At 36.7% G+C, this 18778-nt stretch overlaps 1 protein-coding gene across 3 annotated transcripts in view; it reads left to right on the top strand.

The window, feature by feature from the left end:
* Window positions 1-11955: 11955 nt before the first annotated feature.
* The window catches only part of LOC131050839 (DNA repair protein recA homolog 1, chloroplastic), a 64836-nt gene continuing 58013 nt past the window's right edge, over window positions 11956-18778 (top strand). Inside the window, exons 1-3 of one of the 3 annotated variants that reach the window (XM_059214069.1) lie at window positions 11956-12153; window positions 12256-12472; window positions 18671-18762. In XM_059214069.1, the coding sequence (XP_059070052.1) occupies window positions 12260-12472; window positions 18671-18762 (305 nt within the window). In that variant the 5' untranslated portion in view covers window positions 11956-12153; window positions 12256-12259. Of the gene's footprint in view, window positions 12473-18670; window positions 18763-18778 lie in introns of all 3 variants that reach the window. The other 2 variants (XM_059214068.1, XM_059214070.1) reach the window with 2 other exon arrangements.

The following is an 18778-nucleotide window of genomic DNA, read 5'->3' as shown; positions in this document are numbered from 1 at the left end:
TCACTTGGTGAGGCAATTCCCCCTTCAATGTTAAAGTTTTCCACATTTTCACCTCCTATGTCAAAATTTTCCACATTTTGAGCATTTTAATTATCACTTTCAACATTTTCAAAATTTTCAATATTTTCACTTTCAAAATTTACATTTTCATTTTCAATAACTTGTGGCACATTTTCAATTTCAATTTCCTCTTCAGTTGAAGTAACATTAGCAATATTTAACATACCTTGTCTTCTCCTCCTATGACATTCTCTATCTCTTTCTCTATACACTTCAACTTGGTCATTTGAAAGTTTTCTTTTGTGTTTAGACTTCCGACGACTACTACTCCCCATTTCCCTCCATACATATGCTCCTTCGTGATTGACAATGTAAATTTTCACTTTAAGAATATCCCAAAAGCACAAATTTGTCTCTAGTTGTTTGAAACCCCGTGATCCTCGACAGAAAACATAGGACCCAGACTGTTGGTCATTGGAATCTATAGAATGGCCCACAAACCCCTTTTTTTTTGGTTTTTAGTACTAAAATCGGATATCGGATAAAAAATCCGATATCTGATTTTTGTACAAAAATATGTGGTCCCCCCAAAAAAATCCCATTGCCGCCATTTATGAACTAAACTGCCACATGGCGGAAATCCGATATCTAATTAAATCGGATATCGGATTTTATTGGTCAGAGAGAGAGAGAGAGAGAGAGAGAAGGAGAGAGAAGGAGAGAGAGAGAGGGAGAAAGAGAGAGAGAGGAGAGAGAGAGAGAGAATATGACCCCTAATGTTATGATTTGGTGTCTTAAGGGGTCCTATGGTGTTGTTAGGGGTCATATGGTGTCTTGTGACACCATCGGACCCCTTAAGACACCAAATCATGTCGCTAGGGGTCATATTGTGTCTTACGGGGTCGTAGGACACAATATGACCCCTAACGACATGATTTGGTGTCGTTAGGGGTCATATGGTGTCTTGGGACACCATAGGACCCCTCAAGACACAATATGACCCCTCAGGACACAATATGACCCAAAGCGACCCAATATGGTGTCACTAGGGGTCATATGGTGTCCTAAGAGGTCATAAGGGTTCATGGGACACTATATGACCCCTATGGACACCATATGACCCCTAATGACACCATCAGACCCCTAATGACACCATCGGACCCCTTAAGACACCAAATCATTTTGTCAGGGGTCATATCGTGTCTTACGGGGTCGTAGGACACAATATGACCCCTAACGACATGATTTGGTGTCTTAAGGGGTCCTATGGTGTCGTTAGGGGTCATATGGTGTCCATAGGGGTCATATGGTGTCCCATGAACCCATATGACCTCTTAGGACACCATATGACCCCCCAATGACACCATATTGTTGTGTCCTAAGGGGTCATATTGTGTCTTAAGGGGTCCTATGGTGTAAATATGACCCCTAACGACATGACTTGGTGTCTTAAGGGGTCCTATGGTGTCACAAGACACCATATGCCCCTAACAACACCATAGGACCCCTTAAGACACCAAGTCATGTCATTAGGGCTCATATTATGTCTTACGGGGTCGTAGGACACATTATGACCCCTAACGACATGATTTGGTGTCGTTAGGCGTCATATGGTGTCTTGGGACACCACAGGACCCCTTAAGACACAATATGACCCCTTAGGACACAATATGACCCAAAGCGACCCAATATGGTGTCACTGGGGGTCATATGGTGTCCTAAGAGGTCATAAGGGTTCATGGGACATGATATGACACCATAGGACCCCTTAAGACACCAAATCATAACATTAGGGGTCATATTGTGTCTTGCGGGGTTGGAGGACACAATATGACCCCTAACGACATGATTTGGTGTCTTAAGGGCTCCTATGGTGTCGTTAGGGGTCATATGGAGTCCCATGAACCCTTATGACCTCTTAGGACACCATATGACCCCTAATGACACCATATTGTTGTGTCCTAAGGAGTCATATTGTGTCTTAAGGGGTCCTATGGTGTAAATATGACCCCTAACGATGTGATTTGGTGTCTTAAGGGGTCCTATGGTGTCACAAGACACCATATGACCCCTAACGACACCATAGGACCCCTTAAGACACCAAATCATGTCATTAGGGGTCATATTGTGTCTTACAGGGTCGTAGGACACAATATGACCCCTAACGACATGATTTGGTGTCGTTAGGGGTCATATGGTGTCCATAGGGGTCATATGGTGTCTTGGGACACCATAGGACCCCTTAAGACACAATATGACTCCTTAGGACACAATATGACCCAAAGCAACCCAATATGGTGTCACTAGGGGTTATATGCTGTCCTAAGAGGTCATAAGGGTTTACGGGACACCATATGACACCATAGGACCCCTTAAGACACCAAATCATGTCGTTAGGGGTCATACTGTGTCTTACGGGGTCGTAGGACACAGTATGACCCCTAACGACACAATTTGGTGTCTTAAGGGGTCGTATGGTGTCACAAGACACCATATGACCCCAACGACACCAATTGACCCCTTAAGACACCAAGTCATAACATTAGGGGTCATATTGTGTCTTACGAGGTCGTAGGACACAATATGACCCCTAATGACATGATTTGGTGTCTTAAGGGGTCTGATGGTGTCGTTAGGAGTCATATGTTGTCCATAGGGGTCATATGGTGTCCCATGAACCCTCATGATCTCTTAGGACACCATATGACCCCTAATGACACCATATTGGGTCGCTTTGGGTCATATTGTGTCCTAAGGGGTCCTATGGTCTCTCTCTCCCCCCCTCTCCTTCCTTCTCTCTCTCTCTCTCTCTCTCTCTCTCTCTCTCTCTCTCCCCCTCTCCTTCCTTTTCTCTCTCTCTCTCTCTCTCTCTCTCTCTCCTCCCTCTACCTCTCTCCCTCCTTCTCTTTCTCTCTCTCCCTCTCCTCCTCCTCCTCCTCTCTCTCTCTCTCTCTCTCTCTCTCCTCTCTCTCTCCCTCTCCCTCTCCTTCTCTCTCTCTCTAAAATATGACCAATAAAATCCAATATCCAATTTAATCGGATATCAGATTTCTGCCATGTGGCAGTTTACTTCATAAATGGCGGCAAAGGGAAATTCTTTGGGGACCGCAATTTTTTGTACAAAAATTGGATATCGGATAAAATCCAATATCCGATTTTATCCAATATCCAATTTTTGTACTCAAATTTTCAAATTTCAAATTTTGGCTCAGGAATGCTTTGGTATTAGGCTTGGAAGTGACAAGCCTGGAAAGTCAACTGAAAAAACGTGTTTTTCAGTATTCCTTGATTTTCCAGACTTTACACTGGTGGCTGACGACTTTTTTTGTAGCCAAAATTGATAAAACGAAAAGGGTTTTCTAAGGACGTTCCCAGATTTCCAACAATATAAGGCTTGTTTTATTTCAACTTTAGTAAATAATTATTATTTATTTTCTAATTGAATTCTGACAATAGTCCTGATTGATATACTGATTAAAAAACACTCATAACTTTCAAACGGTATAACATTTTTTGAAACCATAACATGCGTCACATCCTATGCTTCGTCTACTATAGGGAAAATTTTTAAAAAAAATAAATTCATAAGGCTTTGACCAAGTTAAGGTGGTTAGACGTAGGAGTTTCTGAATTTCTGAAAAGCTGTAGTAAAAAAATCATAAATAATTATTTAATTCATAAAATTTTTTTTAAAAAAATGTGTCACATCCGGACATGAGTCTAATACTTATATTATAAATATTATAAAAAAATATTAAGATTTGATTGTGATTAGGGTGGTTAGACATACGTCTACTTCTTATTTTTTTCCTGAAATTTTCATCAAATAGGATTTTTTTTTTCCAAAAAACAACTAGTAGCTTAGAAACTACATTCAATTTTCTATATATTCTCTTCTTACATATTTTAAAAATAATGTCCACAACTTATTCAAATTTTCATGTCAAGTTGCATAACTCTGATTTTTCTGAAATTTCATTGCCACTTAAGGGCCTGTTTTGGCACACCATGATCCTGCACATACCCAGAAAATGGAATCATGTCAACTGTTGGTGTTTTGGGAGATTGAATAATTTGAGGAACAACTTCATGAGCTTTAGCACGACGTTTTCGTCGGTGTTCTCTCACACAACGATTCCATCTATTCTTAGCGGAAGGCTAAGAAGACTGAGGTATATTATTGAAGGGGGAATGTTCTCATCTTTGGTATTTGGATGGTTAGGTTGAGGTCTTTCAGGTTGGACAAGAGGAGAGGTGGGTCTCTTCTCTCTATAAGAGGAAGGAGGTGGAATTGCACCATATAAAGGAGGAATGTTTGGTGCAGAAAGGAGATCAGGTCCATTGTGAGGAAGAGGTATAGGTCTAACCTTAGGAGGAATATTATTGTTCTTCTTGGGAGAAGGCGTGGTTTCATCCATAGGAATAGGTTGGGAATCTTCCTTAGGAAGAAGATTAGTTCTATTTGTTAGGGGAAGAACTTCATCTTCAAGAATAATGGGAATATCAAGTGTTGGATTTCTAAGTTGGCTTAAGGATAAAATCATATCTTTCTTCCATTTTTGATAAGATTGAAAGAGAGCATCACTTCTTTCTTGGTGGAAGAGATTCAAATTGTTGAGGCCAAAAGCAATTAATAGGAACACCTGGGCTTCTTTTTGTTGGTCAAAATAAGCTATGGTTGATAGTTATGATTTCTCTATTGTGGGGAAATTTCAAACACTTATGGATTGGAGAAGCAATAGCCTTCATGGAAGATAGCCAAGGGTAGCCTAACTTCACACAAAATTGTTTAGATGAAGGAATGATATAACAAAGTTGACATCTATAGATTTAGTATGAACCTCTATAGGAAGTGTGATAGAACCAATAGTAGGACAATAAAATCCATCAAATAACTTAATGACCACATTAGTATCATCACAGATTGGTTGATGTAAATGTAAAGTATAACGATATTCTTCAGTGATGACATTAACCATGCAAGAGGGATCAATAAGCACACTACGACAAGGTTTGTCTTGGATCTTCGCAACTATGTATAAAGGGCCATTAGGTGCCTTAATGGTCTCACTCGGATCAAATGTGATACATGGATCTTTAGGTGTTTCTTGTTTCTCCACCAAATTAACTACATTTTGAGTTGTAAAAGTGAAATCAGAGGGAGAGAAAGAAGCGTGTTTAGTCTCAATCATGTTAGAGGTACGAGAGGGTAAAGGATCAATGAAAATCTTAAGATTTTGATTAGGAGGAGCTACTTATTTGTTTCCCTTATCATTCACACCTGCCACTGATATAGTATTATTATCAATCAAGTCTTGAATATTACATTTTAATGCAAAACATTTTTCAGCATCATGACCAAGTTGACGATGAAATTGACAAAAAGAATTATTATCAAAGTGAGATGAAGTTGCCTTAGAAGGAACAACTAGTTTTATTGGAGGAAGTTTGATAACATTTCTTTGTAACAATTGAGACATGATGATATACAAATATTCATTCAAAGGAGTAAATTTTTTCTCTCTTTTGAAAAAATTAGAAATGGGAGGCACACCTGTTGAAGAATTCACATTGTTGTTGTTGATGGTGTCATTGAATTTGATGAAGCCTTTGTTTGGTTTGAAAACCGCAAATGGTTGTTGAGCACTCTCACCCTTATCACTTGGAGCCATAGTAGTAGATTGCTCCACTTGACTCACAGCCAGTTGATAATTGTGAAGTGTTGCGCACAACTGTGGAAAGGAAGTAAACTCAGAAAAGATAAGTTTTTCCCTAATGTCTTTTTGCAAATTGGAAATGAAAATTCTTTGAATATCATTATCAGGCATTGGAAAAGAAATTTGAGAACACAAATGCTTATATCTACCAATGAAATCAGTCACTTTTTCTTTAACATCTTGTTTACAATGCATTAAATCAGTCAAAGTGATTTTAGGGCCTATGTTGTTTTGAAATTGTTGAATAAAAGCATTTGCTAATTGTTGGAAAGAAGTAATAGAATAAGAAGGCAAAGAGCAATACCATTGTAAAGCCTTGTCTCTTAATATTCTAGTAAACAATCTGGCAAGCAATCTTTGATCATGAGCAAAGTCAGTACACAAAGTTTGGAATGTTTTGACATGTGTTAAAGGATCACCTTTTCCATTATAGAGTTCCAATTGAGGGACTTCAACATGTTTAGGAGGGACAACTCTAACAATATCAAGAGAAAGCAGGCTTGCAACATCAAATGTGGGCACACTAAACTTGGATTGACTCATTGAAGCAATTTGTTGTTGCAATGAAGAAACAGTTTGAGAAAGGTTATTAATGGTTGCTTCAGTTGAAGAATTTATGTTAGACATGGTGGATTGAGAAGGTGGTGTGATGTTATTGAAAGAAGGCATTGATTGAGAATAAGGTGGTGGGACACTATGGTAATTAGGCATATATGGTGATTGAGTAGGAAATGGGACACTAAAAGGAGGAGTTAAATGATTGAATGAACCACCCCCTTATGTCACAATTATTGGTTGGGAGACAATAGGAATACTCATTGAAGGCATATATAAAGACGAGGGATTGAATGAAGAAGAGGGATTGCCCCCATGACTAATGGTTGTAGGTATGACATTTTGAGTTGAAGTAGCCATGATGTTTGAAGTGAAAGTAGGAATACTAGCCATAGAAGTGGTCAAAGGAATATAATTATTGGTTTGTGTAGGAGGTTGTGAATAACCTAAGTTCTCAACACAACTCTTCATAGGCATAGCATTAGAATCAAAAGTATAAGCAATACCACACAATATATCAATTCCATTCTTATCACTTTGAATCATGCATTCTAGGCCTTCAATTAATTGAAGAGCTTCACTATTGGGATATTCTTGGGACATCCATTGTTGGAAATTGTCAAATTGATTGTCCAATTTTGAAAGTGGATATATGGAAACTCTAGTTAAATCTTATTTGTCATCATGGGAATCATCAATTGGGTAGGTATAGATGTTATTAGGATGGGAAGAATTAGCAATATCCTCATTGTAAAAGTCACCCAAATTAGGCTCCATCTCTTCGGGAATTAAACCTTGAGAAGCCTTAATTCTAATGCTTCATCTAATGGGGACAGTATAGGTAGGACTAATAGTTGTAAATTTATGCACTAGAGGGAAAATTTAAATTTTGAATTTTTGGAACAAAGTTTGCAAAATTTCAAAATTCAAGAAAATGATGATTATACAATTCGAACTTTGTGGAAAGAAGAAACGACACAATCTCCAAGAAATATTTATAATTAATAAAAAGAGATTGAAGTTTAAAATTAGGGCCAATGGGATACCACTTAATTTCAAATTTTAAATTGATAAAATTAAGATCTTAAAATTAGGGCGGATTATATAATTAACCACTTAATTTTAAATGTTTCCTTGAAAGTTGCAATATTGAAATTGGGAAGTGTTTTCGATTTGAGAGGAATCAAAATTCAACAAAATCAATCAGTTTTCTAGATTTAAGCAATTAAATACAGTCATAATAGTCTCTCAAAATTTCGGGAAGAAAGCTAGGGACCGTGCATAGGTTATGCACGGTCCTCCCAACTTTTTCGGAAATTTTTCAGGGATGAAAGCTACTATGATTTGAGAGATAGCCCCCAAAATTGATTGATTTTATGACTCTAGATAGGTGAAATTAAGGTTTGAATGTCGAAATAGGAATCTATTAGGGTTTTCAAAATGATAAGAAATTGAATTGCAATTTTGAAAAAGGTCAAACCTAATGGATAGGTCCACCTTAAATAATATTTACAAAACTGAAATTGGTAGAAATTGATTGAAATTTGCACCAAAATCCAATAAAATTTAAAAATTAGGGTTTTAAGACCTAACAACTAAATTTTGAAATTTTGCATTTTGGGAAAACGAGGGAAATTGAAAAAATTGAATTTTAGGTAAAAAGATAAGTCTAAAAATAGTCACAAATCTGAAAATTAACTATAAATCCAATTTTTGCATAAGTTCAAGTTGATGTTTGAAAATTAGGGTTTTGACAATCAACCACTTAATTTTATAAATTTGATTTGCAAATTGAATAAGACAATGAAAGAATTGAATTTGACAAACAATGCAATTTTGAGATCTAAGACAATAGATAGCAATTTTTGCAAAATACAAGTTCAATTTCAATTTTAGCAACCAGGGTTTTGAATGAATTAACCACTAAGTTTGTGTAAATTGCAAGAAAATTAAATTTGTAAATGAAAAGTATGCAATAATTTTCAATACAAAGCATGTAAGACGTCAGGTTCACCAAAATGTAATATGATGAAATATAATGAGGGGAGATCAAGTGGAAAGCTTTACTCCCCTCAAAAGAGGGATGAAAGTTTCACAAAGGATTCCCTTCAATTTTTCACACATTACATTCAAAAGAGGGGTTGAATTCACTAGATCCAATCCCCAATGGTAAGAGATTGAATACTAAGTGAATGGCAGTAAATTTGGAAGTATTAGGAAAGTAAATTGACCCTCTTTTGTAATAGACTAGTTGAATTAAGCGAATCGAGACTAAGTGCAAAAATGAGAAAGAAATTATTATATCTTGAGATAGAGATGCAGGATGAAGTTGTGCACCTAGGATTAGCAGTAGAATGTTGAGACAAAGCTTCCCTACAATCTGAGAAAAAGTTGTAGGGACCATGCGTAAGTTATGCACAGTCCTTCGAAAAATCCGCATGCCGAAAAGGGTTTTCCCGTCTTTGAAAATGAAGCCTAAACCTGCAATTACAACCGCACACCTACAACCTACACACAAAAAAGAGAGGAAAATGTTGTTGGGATTGGGGGGTCAAACCCTATTTTGGAATTAACCAAGTAGTTGTAAAATGCTGCAAGTAAATAAAAGGAAATGTTTGAAGTAAAATCTACCTCAAGAAGGGGATGCAACTGAAATGTTGATACCTTTGTAGATGAATTTACTTGAATGGATATGTGAAATAGGATGTCTTGAATGTTAATAGAAATCTCCTCTTCAATGGTTGAGTCCTTGTCTTGAATGTAACACCTAGCCTTGAAAGGATACTTGAAATGTTCAATGCTTGAATGCTTGCATTTGATTTCACTTTATGATTTCACTTTATGATCAACTTATACTTGATTTTGCTCATGCAAATAGGAGGGGAAGTGATCCTTATATACTTGTCAATTAGGGGTGTTTAGGTAATTTCCCATCTTAGGCCAACATAGAGAAACTTTTCCTGCTTCACAATTGACAAGCCCAATGCAAGGGAGGACCAAAGGGGCCCCAAAATAGGGCTAGGACAGGGGCGCCATGCCCCTATCCCCCATGCCCCTGTCCTGCCCTAATTTAGGACAAGCAACAACAAAGGCAGTGCAAAATGATGAAAAATGCAAGTTTTTGATGACATGAGCATGTTTCGAGTCTCCGACAAGGCTTAGGGATGCATCCGCTAATGCAAAGACCCAAATGCAGTAAAAAAATTGCAAGGGTCACAATTTTATGACGCTACACACACACATGCTTTTATTTTATTTTTATTATTTTATTTCTTTCTTAATTTTTGCTTCCTTTAGTTTTATTTGTTGGATTTGGGTCTTAGTTTTTTGGTTGTCTTTTCTTCTTTGTGATGTTTTAATTATTGTTGGATTTTTTGGTGTTCTTTCTTGTTGTCTCCCTCCCTTCTTTTTGGGTGGTCTCTTTTTATTGTTAATTTGGTTTTGTTGTTTTGGGTTTGTGGTCTTTGTTTTCTCTTATTATTTTTTGTTTTTATTTATTTTCAGTGTTGTGACGTTGGTCTTTTCATCTTGTGGTCTTGGTCAATAACTTTTATTCAATTCTTTTCCCTAGCTTGTGATGCCACTTGTCCTAACCTGGTACCGTCACCCTCTCTCTGTCCACCTCTTCTTATTGTGTATAGGTCTGCAACATTATCCATTTTCTCCTTGTGCTCTCTCTTTGCTTTCATCATGATGATGTATCACAGAGTGTGATCCGAAATATCGATGCAAAAAAGCTCACACAATCAAATCCAAAAGCTCATATTAATTTTAGACATACTAATGGATTATGGAAATCTACTGATATTGATTATTAAAATCTTTCCTTTCATGGCTTGTTAATGGGATTTCTTGGGTTAATCCTAAGGGGAAACCCAATCTAAAGGAGCAACGAGAATGTCTAAATCTGAGTTGGATGAAAGTGGATTTTGATGGAGCATTGAAGGATAAGCCTGGCCTGTCAGGTGTAGAGTTTGTTGCTAGAGATTCACAATGGAACCTTCTAGGCTATTGGTGCGAAATGGCTTAGTGATGGAAAAAATAATGAGGTAGAAGCACAAGTTGTCTAGGAAGCCATTCAAATTGCAAAAAAAACTAAGTGTCAACCGCATCCATTTGCAGGGGGACTCATTAATGGCAATCAATGCAATTGCAAAAGGGGAAACAAGTGTCTGGAGCTTAAATAAATATATAAAATCAATTTCATTTTCCCTTTTCTCTTTTGAAGATTTTAAAATCTTGCACGTGAGAAGGGGTGGCAACTAGCTGGTTGACATGTTGTTAAACACTGGTATGTCATCATTAAAGTTTAATTGTCTAGAGTTATTTGAAGCTTTTCGGGAGATTTGTAATCAAGAACTAGAGTTATATTTTGACGATGATTAGTACAATCATTTTATGGTATGACGAGCAGGTAGAGTTGGTTAATGCCTTGTTTTATACCCCTAAGTGAACAACTATCTCACATCATTGCCATGAATTGATGCTTTGAGTTGAAGGTGGGAGACAGGTGCCATGGAGGAGAATTTTACACTGGTCACACTGAGACAACAACAATGCTTCTGTGGCAAAATTACAAAGAAGTAGATTCATAGTGTTTTAAAAATCGATGAACCTCTTTTTTTGTAGATTATCATTATCATTCCAACATCAACATTGCTTCGACCTTTATGGCTTGGGAACTCGAATTGGAATCTAAGGAGGAAGGTTGAGAGCAATGAAGGAGTGTGTTAAGCCAAAGTGGTGTGGCAGAATCACTGTAATTCTAGCAATGGTGGAGCTTGGTGTGGGTTTGTGGGCTCATTATAGAGATTGGCATCAATTGGGCTATTTGAAGATATTATTACAACTATTTCTCATTTGGAGTGTGTTTGGGAACTGAGATGAGTGCTAGGCTGAAGCCCAAATGGGTTGGGAATCATTGAAGGATTTCTTGAATGTTTGAGAGATGAAACGAAAGACTTTATGATTGAAAAGAGAAAATGTGTGTGGAAAAAAGAAAAAGGATGGCCCGAGGATCAGGAGCCTAACAACTCGATGAGAAAGATGCAGAAGACCTAGTTGGTGTGGCCATTTTGGATTGTTCCTTTGTTTTTATGTGTTTCAAAATTTGAATGTCATAGTTTAAGGTTCATTGTGGAACCCATTGAAATCTGAATATGGGGTTTTTATGTTTATATGTATGTAAATTTTGAGGTTTAGTAGGTTCATGGGCATTGTACGTTTTGAAGCGTACCCATTTTTTGTTCTTTGCTCTTGGGTAGTCTATGTCTGATGTTATGGTAGTGACAAGCTTAATGAGTCGAGGTAGCAGGTTTACCTTGGACTCTTCTATTATTTTCATACTTCAAATGTACCTTTTTTCAGCTAACTAATATAATACCAAATATTATCAATAAAAAAAAAATCAAAAAAAAAATCATTGCTTTCATTCAAAGAAAAGTGTACACTACTCTCCTCTAGATTAGATATATGAAGATTGGAATAACTAAAGCAAAATCCATACTAGCTTAAAAATTTGTTCAATTGATAAGGATGATGCTACAAGATATAAAAAACCATCCACCGAAATTTAAACTTTAGAGACATATTTGAACTTAGTCGAAAGAGGCTTGTAGTTCTTCCTCATATTGTTGGAATGGGTTATAGAAAAGCTATATATGCTAAACATATTTCCCTTAAAAAAAAATTTACTGACAGAAAATGCTCGTATCTTCGTTCTCCGACCCGACTAAAACAGAAGATGATCATATTTAGTCTCTTTTCCATCTCCGATTCTTTGCATTCGTATTTATGCAGCCATTTACTCATTCCATCTCTGCTACCTCACATTGCAAGCCTTTAGCCTAATGTGAGTACCTTCAACGCAACATAAACAAAAGTAACAAGTGTAAACCATCTGAAAATCCATGTGTTACTAAGAATCAAAATTTACAGATGACCCTTTGCTGAAAATCTCTATTTTATTTTGTGTATACTCCAGCACCATGAGTACAACTTTGGGACATCCATGTGGGCCTGGAATAAAATATTGTTCTTTTTCTCCTTTCTTAACATCCACCTGCAAGCCAACTTCAATATTTGCAGTACCTTGTTTAGTAGGGCAGAAATATTTTTGTTCAAGGCTTCGCAAATGCGTAATCACGGCAAAGTCTTACAGCAACAATGGAGCTTTTTCGAGTAATGGAGTTTCTGATAGGGTAAGTTTATACCTTTGACTTGTTTTGGTTTCAGATTATTTGTATTTTACATGGTTCCGTTGATTGTTAGTTCAGTTGAAACAGCCTTAAAAGTTATTGAATCGCAGAAATCGTCAGCTGCCAAAGCCGAAGGATGTCTATTTAGCTCACAATGAGGCATACCTAGCTTCGGAAATCGGCTGCTGTATTGAGCTCTTTGATGCCTACCTATAGGTTCTACATATATGCATACGCATAAACACATACATATACATAACATACAGATAGAAGAAGAAACAAGCGACTTTGTCCTCAATTTCAGCTCCTTTGGGTAGCTTTTTGCAACTGTAGCATTTAAGATCCCATAGAGAGTTAGGCTTATGGGTTTAATTAAAAGTATTTCATGACACACACACATATAGTATGCACTTAGGGGCGGCACTACATTTTATTTTGAAACTGAGATCATTCATATTTTAGCACTCCACGGCTTCTGTGACATATCTCCAATTGGCGACAATGTTGAAAAGGCAAAATTTAATTTAGGTCACAACTACACTGGAGCCATGAAATATCCACCAGTTTGGGGGACACCTGATTATGCTACAAGCATTCGAAACTTGGTCACTCTGACATGAATGCACCTCTTTGCCATTACACTACAATCCTTTGCACATTGTATATAAAAGGTAAATGTTGTTCTTTTAGGTCGCAAATCAGATATGTATTACTCATATAAAACCCCTGCGTGGAAGCCCACAAAAGGAATCCTTAAACTCTTTTATACCTAGGTTTTGACCAGCTATCAACCACCCTCACACACATGTACCACTTTTAAAATTGCTATCGGCACATATCTGAACTTGCATTCAGGGTCTGAAATTGCCCTAAGTCTTGCCCTAAAATCACAAATTCCATTCATATAAGAAATGTGCCCTAAATCTTGCCTTAAAATTACAAATTCCATTCATATAAGGAATGTAAGGTTGTTAGAGGTATAACTTTACCATTTAAAATGCCTTTTAACAAGATAAACTCTGATTTAAGTCCTGCAACCATATTAATCTCTCTCTGTCTCTTTGTCTCTCTCTCTCTCTCTATAAAATTATCATAATTCATTAGATAGGTCGAATCACAATAGAGTTTGAATGAAGGAGCATGATAGGATTTGCTTGAAGCAATCTTCACACTATGCCCAAGAGCAGATACTCACCCTCTTGGCCCCAAGTGGCAGGCACCTTGGACATCCAGCATGAGGTGGTCTACCTAATGGGATGTTTGTATCTGCATCCCCTATCCATGTTCCTTATTCATCCACTTGAGAGCATGATGGGTTTCACTCAAAGTCTTTCCCTACCAACCAATCCACACTATGGAATTCCTCGAAGAATTATATGAGGCACGGGGAGCCTGTCGTTTCCAATCAAGCCCAAGAGCTTGGAATGAACATCGAGTCATTTGGCCTCTTGGCCCCACCCCGGGGGTTGGTGTACTTGATGGGGGTGTCAGTGTTGCTGCCTCCTTATCATGTATTTCTTTCCTTCACTCCATAATGGGATTGTTGGTTGGGTCAAAGTATTAAAGGGATCTAAATTAATATAATTAATTATGCATACATTAAGAATAACAGCAAGAATGATAATATATATTAGAGGCATTATATTAATTATGTATCATTCCCAGATATTATTAAATTGCAGACATGCTAAGTGGATCAGCAAGACAAACATTATGTGTTATGCATCATATCAAGTACTTGTAAATATCTAAGTCTGCTGACTACTATTATTAATTTTGAAATTATCTCCTTTTTGATTGGCTGACTTCTCTGTCTGATTCTGTTTGATTCTCCTTCTGCTTATCTTCTCTTCTAAATCTTTTAAGGGTCTATTCATAATTCTCTTTTAGATTTTCTTATAATCCTGATTTAAGTCTGTTCCTAAATCTTCTTTTCTCCACTAGTCTATTATTTATGTCTTTGTTAAAGAAGTGACTCCTCAAGAGATGCAACTCCTTGAAGGGGGTTAGCCAAACAATAATTAATTAACTCTAATCCCTGCATTTTTAGTATGAGGTCGGCCATCCTAATTACTGTCTTAATTGCTGCCTTTTTATATTATTTTCTGCTCTTTTTTTTATTATTATTTTTCCCCTAAACTTGGTGATTTAAATCATATTTATATGTGGCTTTTGCTATCATACATGAATTCGGCCAAGGAAGGATATTAAACATGGTCTTTGTAACGAAGAGGGTCATCCATGAATGAGATGATAATTAAATTGTTCACCAGAAGATTTAGGTGCCAAGGGTAAAGAAGGTCGGCTGGGAGTGGAATAGATTAATTTCGTTTTTTAATAAAAGGATGACGTTTTGAAGGAAAATACCAGTTTAGGACAGCTCTTATTAATCTCTGGCACCCAGGTTTAATAACAAAACTGGGATTTGTTGTATTTATATGTAGGGGCATGACAGTTGGCCTTTCCCAAGATTTCTTGTCCTCAAGCAATGATCATGGAGAGAGTGTTCAAGATAATTACAATTTGCAACTTCTCATAGTTTCCGTTTTGCTGCATTATCCTAATATTATCTCAAGTTGCAAATTTGAACTAGAGTTGCTAAATTATTAGTTTAAGATAAGTTTCTTTCATTTGCAAAGAGGAAGGTCATAGCTTATCCTGCAATAGCGGGGTAAGTCTGAAATCAATCTCCCCTCTGCATCTACAAGGAATTAGTTAAAAAAGGTAAATTAAAAAGAGGAACTTCCCATACTAAGATGAGGTTTAGAAGCATGACACACATTTATGACCTTAATTGGTGATATTTTGATGAATGTTTTTTCCCAGGATGCAAACAAGAACATTATGGTGATGCATCGTGGATGATATCTTAATTGAATGATTTTTGTAAAACACCACAAAATATCAGTCCAAGGGCATCTATTTGCTTTCTTGAGAAGGTCAAGTTTTAGGGCAGCATTCAAAGCTCTTATGGAGTCTAGAATGATTTGGTATTTTCATAATTATTAAGCATGGAGCAAATACGCTGAAAACACATTAGGTATGAACCAAACATGGAGCATACACATAAAAACATGGAGCATACAGATAAAAACACGAAGCATACACATAAATATATGCAGACATGAAGCATACACACGAATGCATGTATTGTCATGTTCGACAATCTCTCATATTGTCTTGCCACTGTCATTCAGTCATTGTCATATTTTCGGACTCAGCTAATAGATCCTTTCTCATTGGCTAGAATACATCCATTGATTTATCTTTTTCCTGCAGGCTGGCAGGATCAAGGCTTTGATACCATTTGTAATGTCTTCTTTTGGGATTGCTATAAATCTTGCCCTAAAATCACAAATTCCATTCAAATAAGAAATGTAAGATCATTAGAGGTATAACTTTACCATTTAAAATGCCTTTTAACAAGATAAACCCTGATTTAAGTCCTGCAACCATATTAAACTATATATATATATATATATTATGTATGTATGTATGTACGTATGTATGTATGTATATATATCAATTATTTCCCATTAGGGTTAGTAATAACACATATAAGTACAAATACATATAATTATCATAATTTATTAGATAGGTAGATAGGTCTAATCACAATAGAGTTTGATGAAGGAGCATGATAAGATCGGTCCGAAGCAATCTTCACACTATGCCCAAAAGCCAATACTCACCCTCTTGGCCCCAAGTGACAGGCATCTTGGACATCCATATTGGGGTAGTCTAACTTATGGGATGCTTGTATCTGCACCCCCTATCCATGTTTCCTTATTTGTCCTCTTGAGAGCATGATGAGTTTCACTCAAAAGCTTTTCCTACCAACCAATCCACACTATGGAATCCCTTGAAGAATCATATAAGGCGTCTAGAGCACGGAATGAACATCCAGTCATTCGGCCTCTTGGTCCCACCCTGGGGGTTGGCATACTTGATCGGGGTGTCAGTGCTGCTGTCTCCTGATCATGTATTTCTTCCTTCACTCCATGATGGGATGGTTGGTTGGGTCAAAGTATTAAAGGGATCTAAATTAATATAATTAATTATGCATATATTAAGAATAATAGCAAGAATGATAATATATATTAGAGGCATTATATTAATTACATATCATTCCCAATTATTATTAAATTGCAGACATGCTAAGTGGATGAGCAAGACAAGCATTATGTGTTATGCATCATACCAAGTACTTGTAAATATCTAGTCTGCTGACTAGTCTTATTAATTTTGAAATTGATTATCTCCTCCTTGATTGGCTCACTTCTCTGTCTGATTCTCTTTCTGTTTATCTTCTCTTCTAAATCTTCTAAGGGTCTGTTCATAATTCTCCTTGAGATTTCTTATAATCCTGATTTAGGTCTGCTCCTAAATCTTCTTTTCATGGGGCAGATATCCTTCCTTCTTTTCTCCACAAGTCTTCTATTCATGTCTTTGTCACAGGAGCTACTCCTCAAGAGATGCAACATCTTGAAGTGGGTCAGCCAACAAATATTATTAAATTACAGACATGCTAAGTGGATCAGCAAGACAAGCATTATGTGTTATGCATCATACCAAGTACTTATAAATATCTAGGTCTGCTGACTACTCTTATTAATATTGAAATTGATTATCTCCTCCTTGATTGGCCGACTTCTCTGTCTGATTCTGTTTGATTCTCTTTCTGTTTATCTTCTCTTCTGCTAAGGGTCTGTTCATATTACATAATTCTCCTTCGTATTTTCTTATAATCCTGATTTAGGTCTGCTCCTAAATCTTCTTTTCATGGGGCAGATATCCTTCTTTTCTCCACAAGTCTTCTATTTATGTCTTTGTCAAAGGAGCGACTCAAGAGAGATGCAACTCCTTGAAGTGGGTCGGCCAAACAATAATTAATTAACTCTAATCCTTGCATTTTTAGTATGAGGTGGGCCATCCTAATTGCTGTCTTAATCGCTGCCTTTTTATATTATTTTCTGCTCTTTTATTATTTTTATTTCCCCCCCCTAAACTTGGTGGTTTAAATCATATTTATATGTGCCTTTTGCTTATACATGAAGTCAGCCAAGGAAGGATATCAAACATGCTCTTTGGAATGGAGAGGATTGGCCATGAATGAGATAGTAATTAAATTATTTGCCATAAAATTTAGGCGCCAAGGGTAAATAAGATCGGCCAGGGGCAGAATAGATTAATTCCGTTTTTAATAAAGGATGACGTTTTGAAGGAACATAGCTGTTTAGGACGGCTCTTATTAATCTCTGGCACCCAGATTTAATATCAAAACTGGGATCTGTTGTATTCATATGCAGGGGCATGGCAAGTTTATACCATTATAGTCATGGTTTCCTTCTTGTAGTACTATCTCCTTTCTTCAGGATTCACAGAGTACTTTAGTAGCAAAAGCAAACTCAATCTTCCTTGGTGGTGGGTTTTGCTATCACATGGTTATTTATAATGTTTGTTTTAAGTGGCATTGTCTTTCTTGATATGTTTAGGGTTTATCTGTTTTGGGTTCATCCCTTAGAATCTTCTGTTGTACCACTTGTTTCTTTAAGATATTGGAACTCTTTTTGACTCGCATACTATTGTAGGCAATAGGTTTTTTTTGATGTGTCTGAGTACACCACGGATTACTTTATTAACACTGAAGCAGCTTTCCTTAGACAAATGCTTGAGTATATAGAGTTAATTTGATCACGAACTCAATAAGATGTGAGGTGCATCGTGTTTTACAGGTTTAGTAATTGGATACAATAACTTACATCCACAGACTCAAAACGTTTCTATGGTTTTGGAGTAAAGAGCAGCTTTGATAAATTGAAATTTTAAGCATTTGGTCATTCAATCTTCACAGTTGTCTCTTACACCAATATCAAGCTTCTTTTTCTTGTGCTCTTTGAGAAGGGGACTGCAGCTGGAATGGATCCCTGGTGGACAACCTACACTTGAATCTTTGATAGAAACATAAGCTATATTGAAATACAAGCACGACCAAAAGTGCTTAATGGACAAATCAAAACTGTCATTTACTAATGTTGCACTTATTACTATTAGTGCTCAAGAAATGCCACCCTATTGTAAATAGCAATGGAAGGAAGAAAATACAAGTAATGTAAACATATAATGCAAGTGTTTTGTTCACTAATGGTTGACTATTGCAAGTTGTTTATACATAACATAATATGTTGGCATGTGTTCCAGCAAAAGGCTTTAGAGGCAGCAATGAATGATATAAATAGCTCTTTTGGCAAGGGAAGTGTTACAAGATTGGGAAGTGCAGGTGGAGCTCTTGTGTATGTACTAAGTACT

The sequence above is a fragment of the Cryptomeria japonica genome, chromosome 11, assembly GCF_030272615.1.
Source record: "Cryptomeria japonica chromosome 11, Sugi_1.0, whole genome shotgun sequence".
Classification (NCBI taxonomy): Eukaryota; Viridiplantae; Streptophyta; class Pinopsida; order Cupressales; family Cupressaceae; genus Cryptomeria; species Cryptomeria japonica.
The sequence above is the reverse complement of the archived record's forward strand: the minus strand, read 5'-3'. Positions and strand labels throughout refer to the sequence as shown.